General features: G+C 38.3%; 1 protein-coding gene across 2 annotated transcripts in view; it reads right to left on the bottom strand.

The window, feature by feature from the left end:
- ADAMTSL3 (ADAMTS like 3) overlaps positions 1-22,971 on the bottom strand; it is a 392,111-nt gene that overhangs the window by 231,750 nt on the left and 137,390 nt on the right. For both annotated transcript variants that reach the window (XM_032174471.2, XM_032174470.2), the window contains exon 4: positions 11,049-11,094. In XM_032174471.2, the coding sequence (XP_032030362.1) occupies positions 11,049-11,094 (46 nt within the window). The remainder of the gene's footprint in view (positions 1-11,048; positions 11,095-22,971) is intronic.

Here is a 22,971-nt window from a genome sequence, read left to right as displayed (position 1 = left end):
TCACATTCTTTCAGTGTCAACACTAAGCTTGCCTAATCTGGCTCAGCTAGGTCCCGTGTCCCAGCTCAAGACAAGCTAGGGATTCTTGTGTCTTAAACAGTCTATTTGACATTTAGGGAGCAAAATGCCAAACATTCTTCTGCTTTCCTTTCCCTGAGAAGCACTTTTTTCATATCAGTTAAGTTGAAGACAACACTTATTTATGAAATATACTTGATGGGCTTTGCTCTAGGTCACATGCTAGGGAGAACACACAAAAATTATAATCCAACACTGTCATTCAATGAGCTTATTATCTTATTGGAGATGCAGCTTCTATATGCATGAAACACGCTGAACAAGTGTTATCACTGGTATTTGTAGATTTAAAGTAGGAATGCAATGAAGGACATAGAACAGTTATCCAAGAGTTAAATTGTACAATTGATCAGATGAAGTTAATAAGAATAGATTCCATATCAGCAAGACTTGACTCTAACCTGATAGAAGTAATAAAAAGGAAGTGTCAGGCAGTGCAGGTAGCCAGTCTGGGAAGCTCAGAAAAGAAGAAAGAGGAGGAGACGGATAGGAGGAAGACAGAAGAGGAGGATGGAGAGGAGGAGAAGGGAAGAGAAAGGAAGAGGAGGCAGCTGCCACAGCTAACAAATGACAAAAGGCACCCATTTCCCAAACCATCTTGAAAACAAGGTCTCCTTCTCCTCCTAAAACCATGGGGATATGTAAAACCTGGGGCCAACTTATGTATAGAAGCCAGGAATGAAAGATTATCTAATAAACTGAGTATTTTTATGCAAGAGAGACAGGCCATTACCTGCGATTATTTATATAATAGGACTGGACCAAGCTTTCATGTGGATCAGACATTTAGGCAATCCCCCTTCCAATCCCCTCTCCCAATAACCAGCAAGTAGGGACTCAGGAGAAATAATATTGTTGCTACAAGCAAATTTTAAAATTTTATTTTAACTTCATATCCAAGTTGTACTATCAGCTAAATTTTGTGATTCTTTCATATAACAAATGACAACATTTCTAGCATAAAAATAAATTGTTGGTAGCCACTGTAAGCTACAGTTGGCAAATAAGGAATTGTGGAAAAGTGAAATCTCAGATGGATTTAAAGGATGGTGTGATGTAAACAGGACAAGATTCAGGAAACGACATAACAAAAGAGAAACAGCAGAAATAAATTCGTTATCTATAAGGAGCAGTGTGCAGCCTTGTCCAGAAAGGGTGAAAGTTGGGAGTTTAAATAAGAGATAAATCTTACCTGAAGATAAGAAGGTCCTTGAATGCAAGTGAGGAGATTTAAAAGCAACAAGGATCCAAGGAGGGACTAAAATATAAAAGATGGCATTTTAGGAACAGTGTAATTGCAAGATGGCCTGGCGGTCTGGACACAGACATGAGAGGGGGTGACTCTTGCCCAGAGTAGGAGTAATGACAAGGAAAAGAAAAGAACACCTTCAAGAGAAACACTGAATGGAAAATTGTCAGATTCTCGCCATTCATAGGATCCATGGTATGAGGGATCCTTCAATGGTCACATCAAATGTCCCTTCTGTAAGGTTAAGAAGGAGCCCTGGGAGCCCCCTCTGCAAGTACACCAGGACTCCCTCTGTGCTCATATAAAAATGTGTTCATGTTACAAAAACATCCTTACCAAATTATGATATACTTATCTTAAAATTATTTTCCCTTTGCCTCTTCCAGCATTGCCTTTAATCCTATAAACCCTGGTATAAAAACATGACTCATCAGTGAATTCAGGTATTAGACCTCCCTGCTGACATGCATGACTTCTCTTAGGAATTCTCCATTTGCTCCAAAATACCCCTGATAAGGATAATTCTTTATCTAGGGCTCAGGGGCCAGTCTCTGGCTATAAGGATATATGCTAAGTGCTGATCAGCGGGTTATGTCTGAAGACAGCAGTCACCTAGGAGCCATGGCACTGTACCCAGGCATGTTCTGTTCCATAATCTTTCAGGCCCAAAGCCCAAATCCCCATCTCCCCTGACAGAGTGAACCCGAGGAGAGCCACTGAACCAAAGTCTGAATTCTCAGGGAGGGTGGTGTGGTCCTCGTGGCCTGGATATGCCTTCCGCTCCTGCCATGTGAGGCATAAATTTCTTCATCTTCATCTATGTGCTGTGAATGCATGTCCCTGTTACAACTAGACTTCATAACAAAAGAACATTTGATCTTGTCCTGAGTGCCTGAATTTTTTTTCTTTAGTGTCTTCTGCTGTGGTGGGCAGAATTCTGAAATCCAGAGTCTGTCCTCGTTAAGTCAGATCCTCCCCTATGATAGGGATCCACCCCAGGCTGCTGGAGTAGTAGAAAACCAATAGCCATGGAGGATTTCCTTTCTCTGACTCCCTTCAGTTGCGTCTCTTTCAGTTAATTCCCTGCCCTTCCCTGATCTCTGGCCCTTGCCAACTAAGATTATTTAGAAGGTCTGACCTACTGTTCCAGAGTTAGAGTTTCTACAATGGTATCTGGAAGTATAATGTCCCTCCAATACCACAGCAATTCTTGTGCTCACGTGTTGCTAAAAGCTACCATGCTTTAGCTACTGCTGTCTGCAGCATCATTTTATTATCCGACAAAGGTTACAGCCTTTCCATACTCTTGTAGAGTGTAGTAGAGTGGTTAGGAGTGCATTCACCAAAACCTGACTATCTGAGGTTAAATTCAGTTCCGTGAACTTGGGCAGGTTACTTAAATCTCCTCTGTAAATGTGGAAATAAAAATAGCACGTACTTCTCAGGGTTAGTGTGAGGATTACATTAATTTATTCATGAAATGGCACTTAGAATAATGCCTAGCGTTCAGGAAGTACTTAATAAGTATGAGCTATTATTATTATTATATTATTTCGGTTAAGTGTGAAGAAGTCAACACATATAGACAACAACCCACGGTCTTAAGGCTGAGAGCCTGAGCCTTCACGCATTCCCATGGAGAAACAGAACTTTTAGCAATCTCTGGAATATGATCCAGTGTTAGATCTCCAAGGCTCACTGACAGAAACACCTCCTTCTCCATAGAGCAGACTACTCTGATAGAGACTGAGTTTGGCCATTGATGATGACATATCTTGGATGGGACTGAAAAAACCCTGCCGTCCCTTAATACAGGGCTTTTACGGTCCTGGAAGTATAGGTGTAGGCACGTTTGAATCAGGGGGCAAGTCTCCCTCAAAAGAACTCCTCATCTTAGAATCACTAAAGGCAACTTCCTTCAAAAGAGTGAATGACCATCCCCATTTCCAGGTAAAATGAACTCCACTAACCACTGAACTAGTGTGGCCAGTCTTCAGTAAGGCATTGAATGGCAGTGAGAAGGCAGTGAGAAGTAACAGCAGGGGGATGCTCATCAGAACTTGGTCCTCTCTCCACTTGAGGTGGGGTGGGTTGCAGACTGGTCCCCACTCCTGCTATGGTGAGGTGGGTATTTTCAGCCCCCAATTAATAAAGCAGGAAGCAGTTCAATTAATTATATGGAAAAAAAGGATATAACCATATTCATACTCCAAGTTCATTGTGGTTACATCCACTTATGGCACTGAACATGTATGCAATGTTTCTATAGTATATTCAGGAATATACTTGCATAATCTCTCCTGTGCAGGAATGGACTCTTACAGATTACCAACAGTGAAGCTGGGGCTGCATTTAGGCACCTCTGGTTTCCAACACAGCCTGGACATGCACAGCTGCAGATACTGTGGCACGTGGAAACAAAGCGATGCTCTGGACACTTTCACTGCCACAACCTTCCCTTATTTTCCAAATAAGGAATTTTGTTGGAAATTCTGAGTTTGCAATGACAAGCATAGCAACTGATGCTATATTCTTATGAAACCTCTCTTAGGACTCTCTAAGGATTCCAACTCTGAGAACTAAAGTGGGCAGCATTTGCTTCTCCACCTCCTTCCTACCCTACCCCAAGCATCTATTTCTTATCAGCCTAGAAAGATTTCTGCCGCATTCTCCCAGAGGGACCATAAATTAGAGACCACAGGTAACCCCCAAGGCCCAGAGAGCTTCAGGGGCATCATATCTTCACTCGAGTATACCAAAGTCCTAACCATTGCACCTCATGTGCATAATTTTAGCAGATTACATTTTATGTCTGTACTATGTGGCATAATACTCCAACACTTGCGTTGATAATAGGTTCCTTTTTGGAATTAGCTAGAGCAGAGTGATACACACACGCATAATACTCTAACACTTGTGTTGATAATAGGTTCCTTTTTGGAATTAGCTAGAGCAGAGTGATACACACACAGAGAAACTCTAGAATGATATCCCAAAATGTAACACCTTGATCTGGGGTTTAAAATGAATTGTTTTAAATAGTTTCACAAATTATTGCTGGAAATCATACTGTTTTGAAATTCGTTCTTGAATGACTACAAGGAAATTGTCAGACCAAAGAAAACTTTAGCTATCCCATTGTGTTGGGCAAAATAATGCACCACCTTGGCCCACAAGATGTCCATGACCTAACCCCTGGAACCTGCGACTATGTTACCTTACATGGCAAAAGGATCTTTGCACATATAACTAAAGTTAGAGACCTCGAGACAGAGAAAGTATCTAGGATTATCCAGGTGGGAGAACAATGCCCAGCTGTGGTCACAGGAAGATATGACTACAAAAAATGTTCAGACCGGGTGCGGTGGCTCATGCCTGTAATCCCAGCACTTTGGGAGGCCGAAGCAGGCGGATCACTTGAGGTCAGGAGTTCAAGACCAGCCTGGCCAATATGGTGAAACCCTGTTTCTACTAAAAATACAAAAATTAGCTGGGCATTCTGGTTAGCAACTGTAATCCCAGCTGCTCAGGAGGCTAAGGCAGGAGAATTGCTTGAACCCGGGAGGCAGAGGTTGCAGTGAGCTGAGATCGTGCCACTGCAGTCCAGTCTGGGTGATAGAGTAAGACTCAATCTCAAAAGAAAAAAAAGAAAAAGAAAAATGTTCAAACAAATGCAACGTCACTGGCTTTGAAGACTGAAGAAGGAATCACAAACCAAGGAATATGGGTGGCCTCTAGAAGCTGGGAAAAAAAGGAAATTAATTTTTCCCTAGGCCTCCAGAATGATGTAGCCCTGCCTATAAGTTAATTTTAGCCCAGTAAGACCTGTGTCAGACTTCGGGCCTTCAGAACCGTAAGATAATACATTTGTCTTGTTTTAAGGCACTATATTTATAGCAATATGTTACTGCAGCAATAAAAACTAATGCACCCATGAAAAAGGTGGTAGATCTAAAAGCCTCATGGATAAAACTCTGAGGTTGCTCATGCACCCACATGGTTGTTTAAAAGGAAGGCTAGACTACGTTGGCACTGACATACTTTCCTTTGTGTTCAGTCTCTCTCTCTCCCTCCTACATGCCCCATCTGGACTTCCAGCTCAGTTAATTCAGCATTCACAAGCAGGTGTGTTGTTCAACATCAAGTGTGATTCAATTCAAGTTACCAGAGATGTGAAGCATTTGCGTAGTGCTCCAAAATCCCTCTGAGGACTCGGTTGATAAAAATCTGGTTACTTCTGGCTAAGTGATATTTGAGTTTGAGTGCCCCAGTAAATAAGCACCCATTTTTTCCCATTCAAGTTTGGAACCAGTGAAGAGATACAGACACAAATGTCAGTTTCATCACTGATAGAAATGGACTGCAAATATGACTTGAGCTCTCAGTCAAAAGGTGTTGCTAAAGACTGCCAGCTTTCTACTCCCATAGAACTTGGGGGCCTACCCACCAAGAAAAAGCTTGATCCATAGATTAGAAACCCTTACCCAGGACTGATGTCTCACACTGGCTTGGGACAGAGAAGGGAGAAAGACAGACAAAGCCCCAGTAATTGATCTTTTAAAATAAATTAGTTACAGCCAATTGAGAAAAGTGGATAAAAATAAATCGATCTCATTTGAAATGAGATCTCCAGATTTTCAGAATTTCCTTTTAATTCCTGTCATTTTGATTTGGGTCTACACCACTAATGAGGGAAATGTTTTTAAAACTTTTAATAAACACATAAAATGTCATGGTTAGTGATTGCCTGGGGCCAACACATAGTCAGTAAAGGAATTTACCAAGACAGTAACGAGTCTGGAAAGGCAGATTTATTTAAAGAAAAGGGGAGATACACTGCCAGCGAGCAATGAGCAATACAGCAGAGGGAAGGCTGTCTGCTGTCTGCAAAGAGGCAGGGACTGGAAGGGAGTTTTTTAGGTCGTGCTACTTGGGCTGAATGTTTGCAAACAAGATGCTTGGTACAGGTGGGCTGTGATTTGGATGTTTGTAACAGGATGCTTTGGTGCTAGTGAGCCATTTGCAGGTGACCCTATTTCTCAGAACATTTGTTCCTCTCTACCCCCTATTTCTGTTTCTGCCAGCTAAGCCCATTTTTCAGTTTTCTTTCAACTCCTTAGGGCTCCACAAATTGCACATATTTATGGGGTACAACGTGATGTTTCAATACATGTATACATTATATAATGAACAAATTAGGGTAATTAGCATGTTCACCACCTCAAAAATTTATCATTTCTTTGTGGTGGGAACATTCGAGATCCTCTCTTCTGGCTAAATTGAGATATACAATGTCTCGCTGTTTACTATAGTTACTCTACTGTGCAATAAGACACCAAAAATCATCCTTTCTTGCTAGTTGTAACTTTCTTGACTAACCTCTCCCAATCTCTACCTGCCCCCTGCCCTCCCCAGTCTCTGGTGACCACTGTTCTATTGCCTACTTTTATGATATCAAGTTTTATTTTTTTGGATTCCACATATGAATGAGATTATGTGGTATTTGTCTTTCTGTGCCTGGATTACTTCACTTAACATAATATCCTCTAGATTCATCCGTGTCACAAATGACAGCATTTCCTTCTTTTTATGGCTGCATAGTATTTCATTGTGTATATATACCACATTTTCTTTATCCATTCATTCATTGTTGGACACTTAAGTTGATTCCATACGTTGGCTATTGTGAATAGTGCTACAATAAACATGTGAGTGAGGATGTCTCTGTGATATACTGATTTCATTTCCTCTGAATATGTAATCAGTAATGGGATTGCCGGATCATATGGTAGTTCTATTTTTAAAATTTTGAGGAACTCCCTACTATTTTCCACAAATGCTGAACTAATTTACATTCCCACTAATAGCATATAAGGGTTCCCTTTTCTCCACATCCTCAGAAACACTTGTGTCTTTTGTTTTTGTGATAATAATCACTTTAAGTGGAATGAGGTGATAGAGTGGTTTTGATTTGTATTTCTCTGATGATTAGTGATGTTAAGCATTTTTTCATACACCTGGGTTGGTATTTATGCTTTCTATTGAGAAATGACCATTAAGGCCTTTTGCCCATTTTTAAATCAAATTATTTGTGTTGGGTTTTTTTGCTACTGAGTTGTTTGAATTCCTTATATATTCTAAATATTATTTCCTTGTCCAGCTGTCTAGTTTGCAAATATTTTCTCCCATTCTATAGGTTGTCTCTTTACTCTTGATTGTTTCCTTTGATGTACATAAGCTTTTTAGTTTAATATAATCCCATTTGTCTATTTTTGCTTTTATTGTCTGTGCTTTTGAGGTCATATTTTAAAAATCCTTACCCAGTCCAATGTCATGAAGTATTTTCTGTTTTCTTCTATCAGTTTCATATTTTCAAGTCTTACATTTAAGTCTTTACTTCATTTTTAGTTGGATTTTGTACACGGTGAGAGATAGGGGTCCAGTTTTATTCTTCTGCATATAGATATCCAATTTTCCCAGCACCATTTATTGAAGACACTGTCCTTTCCCCAGTGTGTATTCCTGGCACCCTTGTAAAAATCAGTTGGCTGTAGGTATGTGGACTTATTTCTGGACTCTCTAATCTGTGCCACTGATCTATGTGTATTTTTACACCAATGTCGTGCTGTTTTACTTACTATCACTTTGTTGTATATTTTGAAGTCAGGTAGTGTGATGCCTCCAGTTTTGTTTTTTGTGTTTGTTTGTTTTTAATCAAGATTGCTTTGGGTGTTCAGAGTCTTTTTGTGATTCTATACAAGTTTTAGGATTTCTTTTTTTCTGTGAAGAATGTCACTGGAATTTTAACAGGGATTGTATTAAATCTGTATATCACTTTGGATAGTAACGACATTTTAACAATATGAATTTTTCCAATACATGAACACCTCTTTTTGTACCCTCTTAATTTCATTACTGTTTTATTTAATTAATTAATTTATTTATTTATTGAGACAGAGTCTCACACTGCCACCCAGGCTGGAGTGCAATGGCGCAATTTCAGCTCACTGCAACCCCCACTTCCTGGGTTCGAGTGATTCTCCTGCCTCAGCCTCCCAAGTAGCTGGGATTACAATTGCCCACCACCACACCCAGCTAATTTTTTGTATTTTTAGTAGAGATGGGGTTTCACTATGTTGGCCAGGCTAGTCTTGAATTCCTGACCTCATGATCCACCTGCCTCAGCCTCCCAAAGTGCTGGGATTACAGGCGTGAGCCACCATTCCCAGCCATTAATGTTTTATAATTTTTAATGTAAAGATCTTTTACCTTCTTGGTTAAATTTATTACTGAATATCTTACTTTTTTGTAGCTATTGTAAATATAGCTATTGTAAATTCAAATGATTTCATTAAATTTTTTATCTGTATTCTTCTGTATCTCACAAGTTTCCCTAAGATCACTACTTTGAATTCTTTTTCAGGCATTTTGTAAGTTTCCTTTTCTTTGGGGTTTGTTACTGGATAATTGTATTCCTTTGAAGGTGTCATGTTTCTTTGCTTTCTCGAGTTTCTTGTGTATCTACTTTGCTTTGTTTTTTGCTTGTTTGAGATGGAATCTGGTTCTGTCACCCAGGCTGGAGTGCAGTGGTGTGATCTCAGATCACTGCAACCTCCACTTCTCAGGTTCAAGCGATTCTCCTGCCTCACCTTCCAAGTAGCTGGGATTACAGGTATGTGCCACCATACCTGGCTGATTTTTGTATTTTTCATAGAGTCAGGGTTTCACCATGTTGGCCAGGCTTGTCTTAAACTCCTGACTTCAAGTTACCTGCCCGCCCCAGCCTCCCAAAGTGCTGGGATTACAGGCGTGAGCCACCACACCCACCCTTGTGTATCTACTTTGATATCTGTGCATCTGCTGAATCCATTTTTGCTTCCAATTTTACAGAGTAGCTTCTATAAGGAAAGACTTTTTCTAAAGATGTGTCCTAGGGTGTCAGTTGAGTAGTGTGAATTCACATTGGTTCTGGGTGGACACAGTAGTTGGGTCTCCATACAGTTTCATCAGCTGTAATCCATGTAGTAATATCTGTGAGTGCCTCAATGGCCTAGGCTGCAGGAGTTTAGAGCAGTAGTGGTGCAGCTTTGCCAGAGAAAGGGCCACCAGGCTGGTTCTTAAGCTGGAGGTACATGCACAACTGTGCAGGATCACCTGTTCCTTGCAGGGAAGGGTGCCATGTGGACTTGGATGCAAGAGTCACCACCATTTCACTGGGCCTAGGTTCTAAATAGCTGGGGTTGTGGTGCTGCAGTCATCTGTGTGAGCATGTAAGAATGATAGTGGAGCCTCAGGGATGGAAAGATCAGTGGTTACTGTCCCCCAGAGTAGAGCACACTCTAGCAGTGGCTCCAGTTTCAAGGTGGCACTGTGCCATAACAGCCTGGGTCATGGAAGGTGGGCAGTGCACAATGTGAGCTCCTACTGTGAAGTAATGCAGCTGTGGGAACTCCAGGCAGCTCCCCCAAACTGGGCTCAGGGCCTGTGAGGACTGCCGCATTCTCCTGTAGCAAGGACTACATGTGTCTCCAGTGGTAATAGGGGCTACTGGGGGCTCCCTGCTTACCTGACAGGGGAGATAGAGTAGTGGAAGCAGAGTACTTCGCCCTCCTCCCTATGCTGCCATCTTGAGTTACTATGTGCCACAGGGATTCTTCTATTCCCTTGCTATACTCCAGTGCTCTCCCTCACACTCTAGTCTAATTGTAGTTGTTGATTTGTTGTTTTGGTCTTTTTGTATATGAGGAGGCAAGTGCCAAGTACCTCTAGTTAGCCTCTTACTGATAACCAGGAATGTTTTGAATGGAAAATAGAATGGATTCTTTCTGGTGTTTATTTTTTATTTTCAATTTTTTTTTTGAGACAGAGTCTCACTCTGTCACCCAAGCTGGAGTGCAGTGGCACAATCTTGGCTCACTGCAACCTCCACCTCCTGGGTTCAAGCAATTCTCCTGCCTCAGCCTCCAAAGTAGCTGGGACTACAGGCACGCATCACCAAGCCCAGCTAAGTTTGTATTTTTAGTAGAGATAGGGTTTCACCACATTGGCCAGGTTGGTCTCAAACTTTTAACCTAAAGTGATCCGCCTGCCTCGGCCTCCCAAAGTGCTAGGATTGCAGGCATGAGCCAATGCGCCTGGCCTTATTTTCAAATTTCTAAAGCAAGATATTTGAATTTTTATTTTTAGTGTTGACTGATGTAAAATAAGAGTAGGGTTTTGTATATATCTGTGTGATTTGCTGATGGGTCACCTATAGTATTCCCTGACACTGAGGTAGAAATAACAACAGACCAGTTCAAGTAAGTCTACTCTTCCTAGGTGACCTTTGAAAAATAATTTTACCTCGCTCAGCCTCAGTCCTCTCACTTGCAAAAGAGAAATAGCCGCACCTCACCTGTCCAGAGACAGTGTGAAGGTCAGGTAAGATAACGAACATAAAAGCATTCTGAACTTTGAAACGAGCTTGCAGATATTATATTGTTTCTATGACTTCAGAAATTATGAAATACTTACCAAATTAGATCATGAATGTGATATGGCCTTAAAAGGTAGTATAAACGGAAGATATTTGATATACAAAATCTGTTGTCAATTAAAGAAATACTTAAGTTTTCCACAAAGGGTATTAAGAGACCATTAGTTTTAGAGTACACATTGGAATATTGTAACTTAAAACAAGAACATATTGTATTGGATAAAATAATTTTATTTTAGGACTTACATGATTGCTGCATGTCTTGTACCGAATGTTCTGCCCTTCACAATTCCTAAAGGAAAAAAGAAAGAAGAAAGAAGAAATAATGATTTCATAGAAGAGGCAACATTAAAAAAAAAAAAAAAAAAGCAAATACAAGGCATTGGTTCCCTGTAAAAGTTTTACCAGTGCACATTACCCCAAAGATTCAAAGTTTAATTCTAAGAAACTAATTTTCAAGGATTGGGGGCCAAAAAGTCTTGTGGAAGTGTCATATTAAATAAAGAATGAATTCTTTAGTTAATAGTAGTACTCACATGCAATTCTTACCCAAGGATCCATATAATCACTACAATTCATGTACAATATGTGTGTCTCATGTGTGAATATGTGTATTCTTTTCTATAATGAAAAGGGAAAAGCTACATGTAGAAGCATTTGTGTAGCACGTCTCCACTAGGACATTTCTCTTCCCTTACTGAAGCACCTCAAATTAGCAGGGCATTCGCTGTCTTCCTTTAATTAGTACAACAGTCTCTGTTAGAAATTTGCTTGAAGTAATGCTTCCTTGTTTTTGAGACAGAGTCTCACTCTGTCGCCCAGGCTGGAGTGCAATGGCTTGATCTCGGCTCACTGCAACCTCCGTCTCCCAGGTTCAAGCAATTCTCCAGCCTCAGCCTCCAGAGTAGCTAGGATTGCAGGTGCACACCCCGTGCTTGGCTAATTTTTGTATTTTTAGTAGAGATGGGGTTACACCATGTTGGCTAGGCTGGTTTCACACTCCTGGCCTCAAGCAATCCACCTGCCCCAGCCTCCCAAAGTGCTAGGATTACAGGCGTGAGCTACTGCAGCCGGCCTATTTTATTTCAACCATTGACCTTACCAAATGGGATTCTACCAAGTCACGTTGGAACAGCGTTCTTGGGATGCTAATACTGGTAAGTTTGAGAATTTTCCAGGGATGACCACCACATAACTTATCTCCTCCTACAGCCACTAGCTCTGTGACCCTGCCACTCGTTTTCCAGGCAGAGTTTTCCTTTGGGAGACAACAATTCCATCCAACGGGTACTTTCCTCAGTCCAGTGCTTGTCTGTCTATATTTTACATAAACTCCTTAAAAATATCTGATCTCTTCATGGCACTTTTCCCAATTTTTCAATGGAGTTACATATTCTTTCCCTTTATGTTTTCCTGGTGAATTCAATGGCAAATTTGGAGCCAGGAAAGCTAAACACAGGCTTAAATAATCATTTTGAATTAAAAGTCAATAGATACTATTTCAATTGTTATTAAAATATTTATTTCTATGGGAACAAAAATAATTTTAAAGTGGATAGGAGGTTATTTTTTTGCCCGTATGATTTAAATATGAGCCTATATGAAATGATTGATAAAGTTAGCAATGTAAAACTCATTGCAGATGCTTTCTCATGCTTCCATTTTTCTTGATTACAAAAGGAATAAGTGGAAACCAGTAATGTGCCAAGAAGTATAGAGGTAGTCACTCAAAATCCTATCACCAAGAACTTTATTCTTTTGTCATTTAATCCTCCATTGTTTCTGCCATTTACAGGATTGAAAATCATACTGTTAATTCATCCTAGTATTTGTTTTAATCTAATATTATAAGCATTTTCTCATTTCATTGATAAATCTTTGGAAAAATTATTTTAATGATTACATCATAGTCCATTATACAAACATTATTTTGGCAGCTTTAAATTTAAAATTTTAAAAATTGTGACAAAATACACATAACATAAAATTTACCATCCTAACCACTTTTAAGTGTGTGATTCAGTGTTTAAGTATGTTCACGTTGCCATGCCGATATTACCTTTCATGATTACATTGCTTCTCTTTTTCCCTACTTAAAAACTGACATATATTAAAATTCTATTTGGGGTGTATACAATTTTAAGAGTTTTGACAAACTCATACAATTTGTAACCACTACCACAACCAGTATTTGGAACAGTTCCATCACCCCAAAAATGCTCTCAGGTTGCCCCTGTAGAATCAGCCTCTTTTTTTTTTTTTTTTGAGACGGAGTCTCGCTCTGTCGCCCAGGCTGGAGTGCAGTGGCGCGATTTCAGCTCACTGCAAGCTCCGCCTCCCGGGTTCACGCCATTCTCCTGCCTCAGCCTCTCCGAGTAGCTGGGACTACAGGCGCCCGCCACCACGCCCGGCTAATGTTTTTGTATTTTTAGTAGAGACGGGGTTTCACCGTGGTCTCGATCTCCTGACCTCATGATCTGCCCGCCTCGACCTCCCAAAGTGCTGGGATTACAAACGTGAGCCACCGCGCCCAGCCAGAATCAGCCTCTTCCCCCACCCTCAGCTCCTGGCAACCACTGGTTGGTTTTGTCCCTACAATTTGCCATTTCCAAAATGTTATATAAATGGAATCACACCATATGTAGCTTTTTGAGACTGACTCTTTTTAGCATAATATATTTGAAAATCATTCTTGTGGTTGCAGGTATCTATAGTTTGCACCTTTTTAATTGCTGACTGGCATTCTATTGCACATATGTACAACTGTTTGTTTATTCATTCACCAGCTAGATATTTGTTTTTAGTTTTGGGCAAGTATGAAAAAATGCTATAAACATTCACATGCATGTTTTATGTTAACAAAGTTTTTCATTTCTCTTGGGTAAATACCTAGAAGTGGGATTTCTGAGTCCATTCTTTTTTATATAACATAAAAATTATTTGGTAAACATCTTTAGGTTTTCATTTTTGTCCATATATACAATACATATTTAGAAGTATTTTAAAACAAATCCCAGTCCTTTCATAATATGAATTTTTCATGTATGAGTTTTTAACTCTTGGCTGGCTAAGTATTATTTAATTAGTTGGATGCATGGCTGGCATATGATTAAATATTTTCATTTCATACAGGAAAGGCAATGCTGCATGATATGATATTACTTCTTTTTCCTCAAAGCTGTAAACACACTTCATTGACCCTTGACATTGAGACTTGCAGAGGAGAAATGTGATTATTCCTTTGCTTGTGTGTTTTATGTTTCTGCCTGAAAGCTTATAGTACTTTTGTTTTGTCGTGTTAGTATTTGATATAAAAGTTAAGTTATAATCAGGATGTATCCAGTCGTGTGTTTCATCAGTCTTTACTGAAAATGGTGAGCCTTTTTGAATGGAATACTCAAGGTCTTTATTTACAGTGCTGCTGATTATTCTCAGATAATGATTTTGATTACTGCTCTTGTTCCATAAATGCCTATAATTCTGAGGCTGGAGCTCCCTCTCTCTGCATCTATTACTTCTTCATTGGTCCATCTATGATTTCCTTTTTTTTTTTTTTTTTTTTTTTTTTTTTTTTTTTTTTTTTTATGTCATTTCATTGACCTTTTCGTGTGCTTATAAGAAATCTTCTACAGATATTCCTCCACACTACTGATTTTAATTTTCTGTAGTGGTTATTTTGCATTTTATTGTGTCCAGTACATTTTTAATATTAACTTCCACTCTTTTTCCTTTGCAGTTTTTCTCAAACTCTCCCTCTTCCATTTCCATTTCATAACATCTTCACCTTAAACTTTCTGTTCCAACTGCAACTTGTATCCCTTGTCTCCTCACATCTTGTGTTTTGGAGGTGGTACAATCCCTAATTAGATTTAGAAGGCTTTGGGAGAATGACATTTTGGAGTGAAAAGAACAGCATTATAGCTGCCTCCAAAAGCGTTACCTAATTTGTAGTTAAATCACATTTACGTAGATGCGCTTTCTTGATTTGTGGTTCAGAACATCTTCCCAGATTATCACAATGGGTTGGCTGTGTCTTAATATTTTGTAACACTGCATATTACTGTTTTTAAAATTTTGTTATAGGTATTTGATTCTTAAATTTATTAAAATCTTGCTAAGAGTACATCAAATTTTAAACATTCAAGCAGCACCAAACTGGGAGGCTGGTAGAAAAAAATATATTGGTGTGGAGAAGTCTTTCTCTTGGTCAAGGGGAAATGACTCCATTCTACTGGGAAACAACAGCTCTGCCTATTGAAAAGGTCACTCACTTACATGACCTACTTCATTTTGCTTTTTATGTATGAACAAAAGAAGAAAATAAATAATAGGAAAAGTGAAGAAGTAATTGAAATTACTCTCATATTTTGGAAAAGCCACAGTTGAGGGAAGTTGCTAACAGTTTAGGGAAGTGATAACCAAAAAGCTTTTTGTACCATGCTGACTTGCAGCTGTAAAAAGCTTTTGATGCTAATTTCAAGGGAACAAGCAAATTAGAGAGTCACAGGTTAAAAAAAATATTTGAATTGATGGGAATACTGGAATACAAAAATTGTTGAAACTTCATAAAAATGGCATTTTCTTTAAACATTTTCAGAAATAATTTTTCAGATGCATTTTTAGTAGTTGCTTAATTTTAGCTATTTATATTACAAACTGTTCTTGTAAACAGAAACTTAATATATCAAAGGTATCTTATGGCTGTGTCTCAGGCCTTCAGTGTAGACCATGTGTATAGCAATGGTCTACACTCCATTGCCACCTGCTGTGTCCTAATTGCAAGCTGAGTTTCCAGGAGTCACTGATTTACATCTTGAGTGTTGAGCCTGAAAATACAAACCTAAAAAGTATGTACAACTCTCCTACAAATCCCACTACAATTGCAGCATGGTGATATGAAAAAGAGCATTTTATGTCACGAATTTTCAAAACATAATGCACCATTTTGGACTCATTCTTCCTTCAACAATGTCTTATGGTGAACCTACTATGTACCAGGATATGGATATAAAGATTCAGGGAGATTACTTCTCAGTTTCCTTTATAAGTCAGTAGCAAGGTTTTTATTTTTAAACCCAACCACCTGGCGACCATTTTTAACATTCTATTTTACTTTGTCCAACCTAATACACAGTAAATCCAGTGACTGGCCTCTATTGATGTGGCTTGCTGTGGTTACAATTTAGTATGAAAATGAATGACTACTTTATGAAACAGGCATAAAATGAAATGCAAGTTATTTTAAAGTTAAGGACATTGGAATCCTAATTCCCCAAGCAGGAACCTGCCAGCTTCTTCTGGAATAATTCCTTTGGGCCAAAGCAACTAAGCTGCAGAAATATTACTTACAAGTTTTTAATTTCATTGTAATTAGTATATGCAAAAGCTAATGGTTATCAGGAGTATTTGAAAATTCAAGAACATCACTTCACAATTATGTATTTTCTGTCCATTACAACATTCGTAACACTCTGTATTGAAGAGTTTTGAAGTCATAAATTTATGAATATATAAAAAACATATGTTGATTCCACATGAGGATATATTAAAAACATTAATAAAATTTCCCTGGAGTTCTTAGCACTATAATTTATTATATTCATTTGATGATATATTGACTCAAATAATGGTGTCATAAAGCCTGAGAAGTATGTGTTTTGAAGAATAAAAATATATTAATTTTTAAAATAGTAGTTAACTTAAACCTGTGTTTCCCATGATTGGCACTTAACTAGAATATCAAGTTACACACTTCTGCAAGAGAAAGAGACATTCTGGCTGGCATATGGTTTGCAGTGCAAAAGAACTGACTATTTAAAGTAATCAAATTCTGAAATAACTTTATCCACAAGAAATATATGAGGAAAATAGCTACATTTGCTATTTTCCTAAATCATGAATGCCCTAAATCACGAATTTGAAGGAGCACACTGATAAAAAGGGAAGGCACTGAAATGCTTTCTAAAGCTTTGGGATGGCTTTCGGTTTGGTTTTATATGTAATCACCTCCATATTCCTCTTCCAAGAAAAGCTGACCACAAGCATTCAATATTTATGAAGACTTAATAAGTCTCTAAGGCAGTTCAAGGATAAAGAGACCTGATAAGCATTCCAAGGGAAGTAGGTTTGCTTCTTAAAAATCTCAGAGTACTTCCAAAATGACAGTGAAAGTTCTTAATATGGGAATGGGTCAGGAATGATTAAGGTTTGCAGCTGTCTAAAATGTGGGGAGCAGGAATGAGTGAATTATTAAAGAACCTGCTATCATGCTTTTGAAATAATCTTATTAAAGAACCTGCTACCATGCTTTTGAATTAATCTAATTTCATTACAGCCAAAAAGTGGTGTTATTGTCCTGTTTTTTGTTTTTTGTTTTTTTTTTTTTTGAGATGGAGTCCCACTCTGTCGCTCAGGCTGGAGTGCAATGGCGCGATCTTGGCTCACTGCAACCTCGGCCTCCCAGTTTCAAGCAATTCTCCAGCCTCAGCCTCTTGAGTAGCTGGGATTACAGGCATGCACTACCACGCCCAGCTAATTTTTGTATTTTTAGTAGAGATGGGGTTTCACCATGTTGGTCAGGCTGGTCTCGAACTCCTGACCTCGTGATCCACCCACCTCGGCCTCCCAAAGTGCTGGGATTACAGGCATGAGCCACTGCGCCCAGCCTGTCCCTGTTTCTTAGACATGGAAAAAGTCGGTGTGCCACAGGCCTGACCCCATGCCAGGAACCAAGCTGGGAGAGCACATGCAATGACATGCACTTGTCTTACTTCTGAAACACCACAGAAACTATTATCCTCTCAATTTATGCACATATATGCACAAATACATATATACACATTTGATTTAGGATGTTTTCTACCCTCAGATGCCTGTTTAAATTAGATGAGCTCAGGGAGCAGGCAAATTTGGAGATTCTCAGGCCTACAAGAAAATTTCAGAATGTAGGCTAAGGTTTGTGTAGAAATAGACTAAAGAATGCTATATTAGTCTTAAGAAATGAAAAAGTTAAGCAAATACTAACATCAGAAATAAGAGAGGTAACTGAGTACATGGAATCATATTGTACAAAAAAACCTTCTGCAGTTTTTTTTTCTCTGAAAACTGTTTTTGAGAATATCCATGTTAACAGATGTAACTCTAATTCATTCACTTTTAGACATCTGTAGGAATCCCATTTATAAATATACCAAAATTTATTTATCAATTCTCTTTATTCTTCATTGATCAATTTTCCTAAATGTTGATGAAGATTGTTCCAAATCATTTGGAAGTTGGTTTCAAATTTTAAACTGCACCCACAGTTCTGCAATGAGCAATCTTATACCACCATGTTAGGCATATTTACACGTTTCTCTGGGATATACACCTGAGCGGGGTTGTTCTGTTCTGGGTGTTTACAGCATCACTATTACCAGATACTGACAAATTGCTCTCTAACATGGACATACCAATTTTCACCCTCATTACCAGTACAGGAAGGTTCTTCTTTTTATACATCTAGGTCAATATTTGACATTTTAAAACTTTTTTTCCCCAATATGAAGAATGTGAAATATGTCATTTCGTATTCTTTTTTATTTTTTTCTTTTTGGGGTAGACAGTTTTGCCTCTCACCCAGGCTGGAGTGCAGTAGTGCAATCTCGGCTCACTGCTACCTCTGCCTCCTGGGCTCAAGCGATTCTTGTGTCTCAGCCTTCCGAGTAGCTGGGATTACAGGCATGTGCTACCACGCCAGGCTAATTTTTGTATTTTTAGAAATGGGGTTTCATCATGCTGGTCTCAAACTCGTGACCTCAAGTGATCCACCCATCATGGCCTCCCAAAGTGCTGGGATTACAGGTGTAAGCCACCACACCCAGCCTCATTTCATATGCTTTTGCAGTTTTTTGTCAGTGAAAGTATTATTCTCATTTGTTTTTTACTATGCAGATTCACCTTCTGTGAATTTCCTGTTCATATTCTTTGCCCACTTTTCTACTAGGCTCTTTTTGCTTCTATTTTATTGGTAAGTAAAAGTTACTTAATATTTCAAATACTAGTCCTTTATTGGTTATATTCATTGTCAAGATTTTATTCCACTCTATGGCTTTTCTTTAGGTTTATATTTTTGTGATACGGGTGTATATTTTTTATTGTGCTTGAATTTATCCATATTTTCCTTTGTAACTCAGACTTTTTGTATCTTAGTTAGGGAATATTTCACTCTCTAGAAATCACAAAGATATTCTTCTATATTTCTTTCTAAATGTTTCCAGACATTGCTTTTTACAAGTAGAGATTAATGCACTTGGAATTTATTCTTTACATGAATTGATATGTTCTAATGTTTTCCTTTGACTATCGATAATCATATCTGAGCACCATGTATTGACTATCCCTCTTTCCTGCACTGGTTTACAGGACCACTTTCAACATATACCAAACTTCCACATATGCATATATCTGTTTCTAGGCTCTCAATTTTGCCACACTTGCTATTCCTGCCTATGCCATTAGTATAGTTAAAAGAAACATTTTAATCGTCCGGGCAAGTTCCCTATTTTGTTCTTTTTCAAAATTATTTTCATTTCTTTGCAATCCTATATGATACTTAGAATTGAAATTATGCTTATAGATTAACAGGGGAAAATTGGCATGTTTATGATGTTGAGATTTCCTATCTATGAACATATTCTATCTCTCCTTTTATTTAGGTAAGCGTCTAAATCTTCCATAAAGGTCTTACACATTTTTTATTGAATTTATTACAACATACCATATATTTTGCTAGTACTGACTTTTGAAATTTTGCTTTCTGTTTAGTTTTTGGTACTGTGCAAGAGCACAGTCATTTTTGCATTAATTCGTTTCCAGTAATCTTTATTGAATTATTTTATTAGTTTTATTATTTTATGTACGAGTACTCTTGGATTTTTCTATCTGCACAATTTAGTAGTCTCTGAATAATGAGAGTTATCCTTCTATTTCATTTTTTTTTCTAGCCTTACTACACTGACTAGGACCTCAAATACAGTAATGAATACAAACAACGACAGTGGGAATTCTTATCTCACACCTAATGTTAAGGAGAATGTGGTAACATTTTTATCAACAAGATTATCTACTGTACATTAAGAGAGTATACCTTTATTCCTAGTTTGCTAATATTTTTCAATTGAGAATAAGTATTCATTTTATTAACTGCTACTTTTGCATCAATATAGACAATTGTATGGCTTTTCTCTCTTATATCATCAATGCTGTGCCTGCTGGTGCTTACTCCTCACAAGTATTTCCTTGTGTGTTACATATTTTAGGATTGCAAGTTTGTCATTAGCAGGGCTCTATTGACAGGAATCCTATGCAGCCAGTTGGTGGCCTGACTCTCAGATCTTTCATTGCTGCCATACCTTAAGTATATCACAGGCCACAAGATCACTTTTCATATTAATTTCCCACCTAAATGTTTCCACAATCATATAGGATATATGTATTCAATGTAATATATATAATATGTATAGGCCAATATACATGCACTTCCAAATTTTGAGAGAACAGGTCCATTGTTCCAACGTGGAATTTTTTTTTCATATGGAATTAAGACTAAGATATTTAAATTCCCTATGCTGGTGTGCGGACATTTTTCCCCTAGTCCTTCTGTTAAGTGTCTGGACCTCAAGGGTCTTGCCTTTATCTTAGGGTTGCAGTTCCCATGGTGTGAACCTGCATACATTCAAGACTTGATCTGTGATTATGAAGGAATTAAAACTCAACAGCCTGAGTTTTTGAGACGATCAAATCCCATCTCCATCACCAGGGCAGGCACAGAATCAGTTATGCACTTACTAGTTTGGCATTCAGTTTACTCTTTGATTTTGGGCCCCATGAATTTCCCTTAATTTCTTGTAGGTTCAACTTTAGTTTTGTTGTTGTTGTTGTTTTAAATGTATGTCCTATTTTGCCTGGCATTTGTAGTTTTTTTAATTAAATTAAATCTTCTATTTAAAATAATTGTAAATTGCCTGGGCACAGTGGTTCACGCCTGTAATCCCAGAACTTTGGGAGGACAAGGCAGGTGGATCACTTGAGGTCAGGAGTTCGAGACCAGCCTGGCCAACATGGTGAGACCCAGTCTCCACTAAAAATACAAAAAATTAGCCAGGCATGGTGGCGTGTGCCTGTAATCCCAGCTACTTGGGAGGCTGAGGTGGGAGAATTGCTTGAATCCAGGAGGCAGAGGTTGCAGTGAGCCAAGATTGTGCCACTGCACTCAAGCCTGGACAACAGAGCAAGACTCCACCTCAAACAATAATAATAATAATTGTAAATCACATGCATTTGTAGGAAAATAATAAAAAGAGACACCATGGATCCCTCAATGGTATCATCTGGCAAAACTCTACTACAAGAATACAACTAGGAGACCGATATTAATACAGGTAATGTACAGAACATTTCTATCATCACAAGAATCCTGCAAGTTGCCTTTTATAGCTGCATCTCCTCCCCTCCCACCCTATCCTCTTCCTTAACACCTAGCAACTACTGTTCTCCATTTCTATAATTTCTGTCATTTCAAGAATATTACATAAGTGAAATACAGTATGTAAGTTTCAGAGATTGGATTTTTATAACTTCATTATAATTCTCTGGAGATTCATCCAGATTGTTGCGTTTATCAATGGTTCATTTCCATTTACTGCTGTTTAGCATTCCCTGGTATGGATGTAACACCATTTGTTTAATGATTCACCCACTAAAGTGCATTGGGATTGTTTCCACCTTTTGGCCACTGTGAGTAAAACTGGCATAAACATTCATGTACAGGTTGTATTGTGAACCTAAGTCTTCATTTATCTGAGAAAAATGCCCAGGTGTACAATTGCTGAGTTGTATGGTAGTTGCATGTTTATTTTTTAAAAGAAACTGCCTATTTTCCAGAATGGCTACATCATTTTACATTCTCAGAACCAATGTATGAGTAACACTCTTTCTCTGCATCCTTGCCAGTATTTCCTGTTGTGAACCTTTTGAAAGCTATTCTGATAGGTAGGTAATGATATCTTATTGTAGTTTTAATTTGCATTTCCTTAATAGCCAGTAGTGTTGAACATATTTTTATGTGCTTATTTGCCATCTATGTATTCGCTTGGGTAAAATATCCATTCGTGTCCTTTGTTCATTTTCTAATTAGAATGTTTGATTTTTAATTGTTGATATTTGAGAGTTCTTAATAGAGATACTAGTCCTTTGTTAGGTGATTTTCAAATATTTTCTCCCGTTGATCTCATTTGTTTATTCTTCTGCCAATACCACTGCTCTCATTACTGCAGCCATATAGTAAACCTTGATATTAAGTAAGCTGATTCCTCCCACTCTATTCTTTTAAAATATCTTTTAAAAATCAACAGATACACACCCACAATCCCAGCACTTTGGGAGGCCGAGGCGGGCAGATCACTTGAGGTCACGAATTCAAGACCAGTCTGTCCAACATGATGAAACCCTGTCTCTACTAAAAATACAAAAATTAGCCGGGCATAGTGGCGCATGCCTGTAATCCCAGCTACTCGGGTGGTAGAGGCAGGAGAATCGCTTGAACCTGGGAGGTGGAGGTTGCAGTGAGCAGAGATCACGCCACTGCACTCCAGCCTGGGCAACAAAGAGAGACTTCATCTCAAACAACAACAACAACAACAACACACCAACAGATAAAATTGTATTCATCATGTACAATATGTGATGTTTTAAAGTATCTATACATTGTGGAATGACTAAATCAAACTAACGTATCCATTATCTCACAGAGTTATTTTTGTGGTGATAATACTTAACATCTGGTCTCAGCAATTTTCAATAATATGATATATTAACTACAATGACACTGTTGCACAATAGATCTGTTAAATTTATTCCTCTTACCTAACTGAAATTTTGTATCCTTCCACCAACATGTCCCTAACTCCCCTCCTCAACCACCCTAACCCCTAGCAACTGCCTTTCTACCCTCTTTTTCTATGAGATCAACTTTTTAGTGTCTACATATGAGTGAGATTATGTGGTATTTGCCTTCCTGTGCCTGACTTACATCACTTAAATACTGTCTTCCATCTTCATCCACATTGTCCTGAATAATAGGATTTCCTTCATTTTTCATGGCTGAATAGTATTATATTGTGTATATATA

This window comes from Hylobates moloch, unplaced genomic scaffold (assembly GCF_009828535.3).
Source record: "Hylobates moloch isolate HMO894 unplaced genomic scaffold, HMol_V3 SCAFFOLD_14, whole genome shotgun sequence".
In the NCBI taxonomy this organism is placed as follows: domain Eukaryota; kingdom Metazoa; phylum Chordata; class Mammalia; order Primates; family Hylobatidae; genus Hylobates; species Hylobates moloch.
The sequence above is the reverse complement of the archived record's forward strand: the minus strand, read 5'-3'. Positions and strand labels throughout refer to the sequence as shown.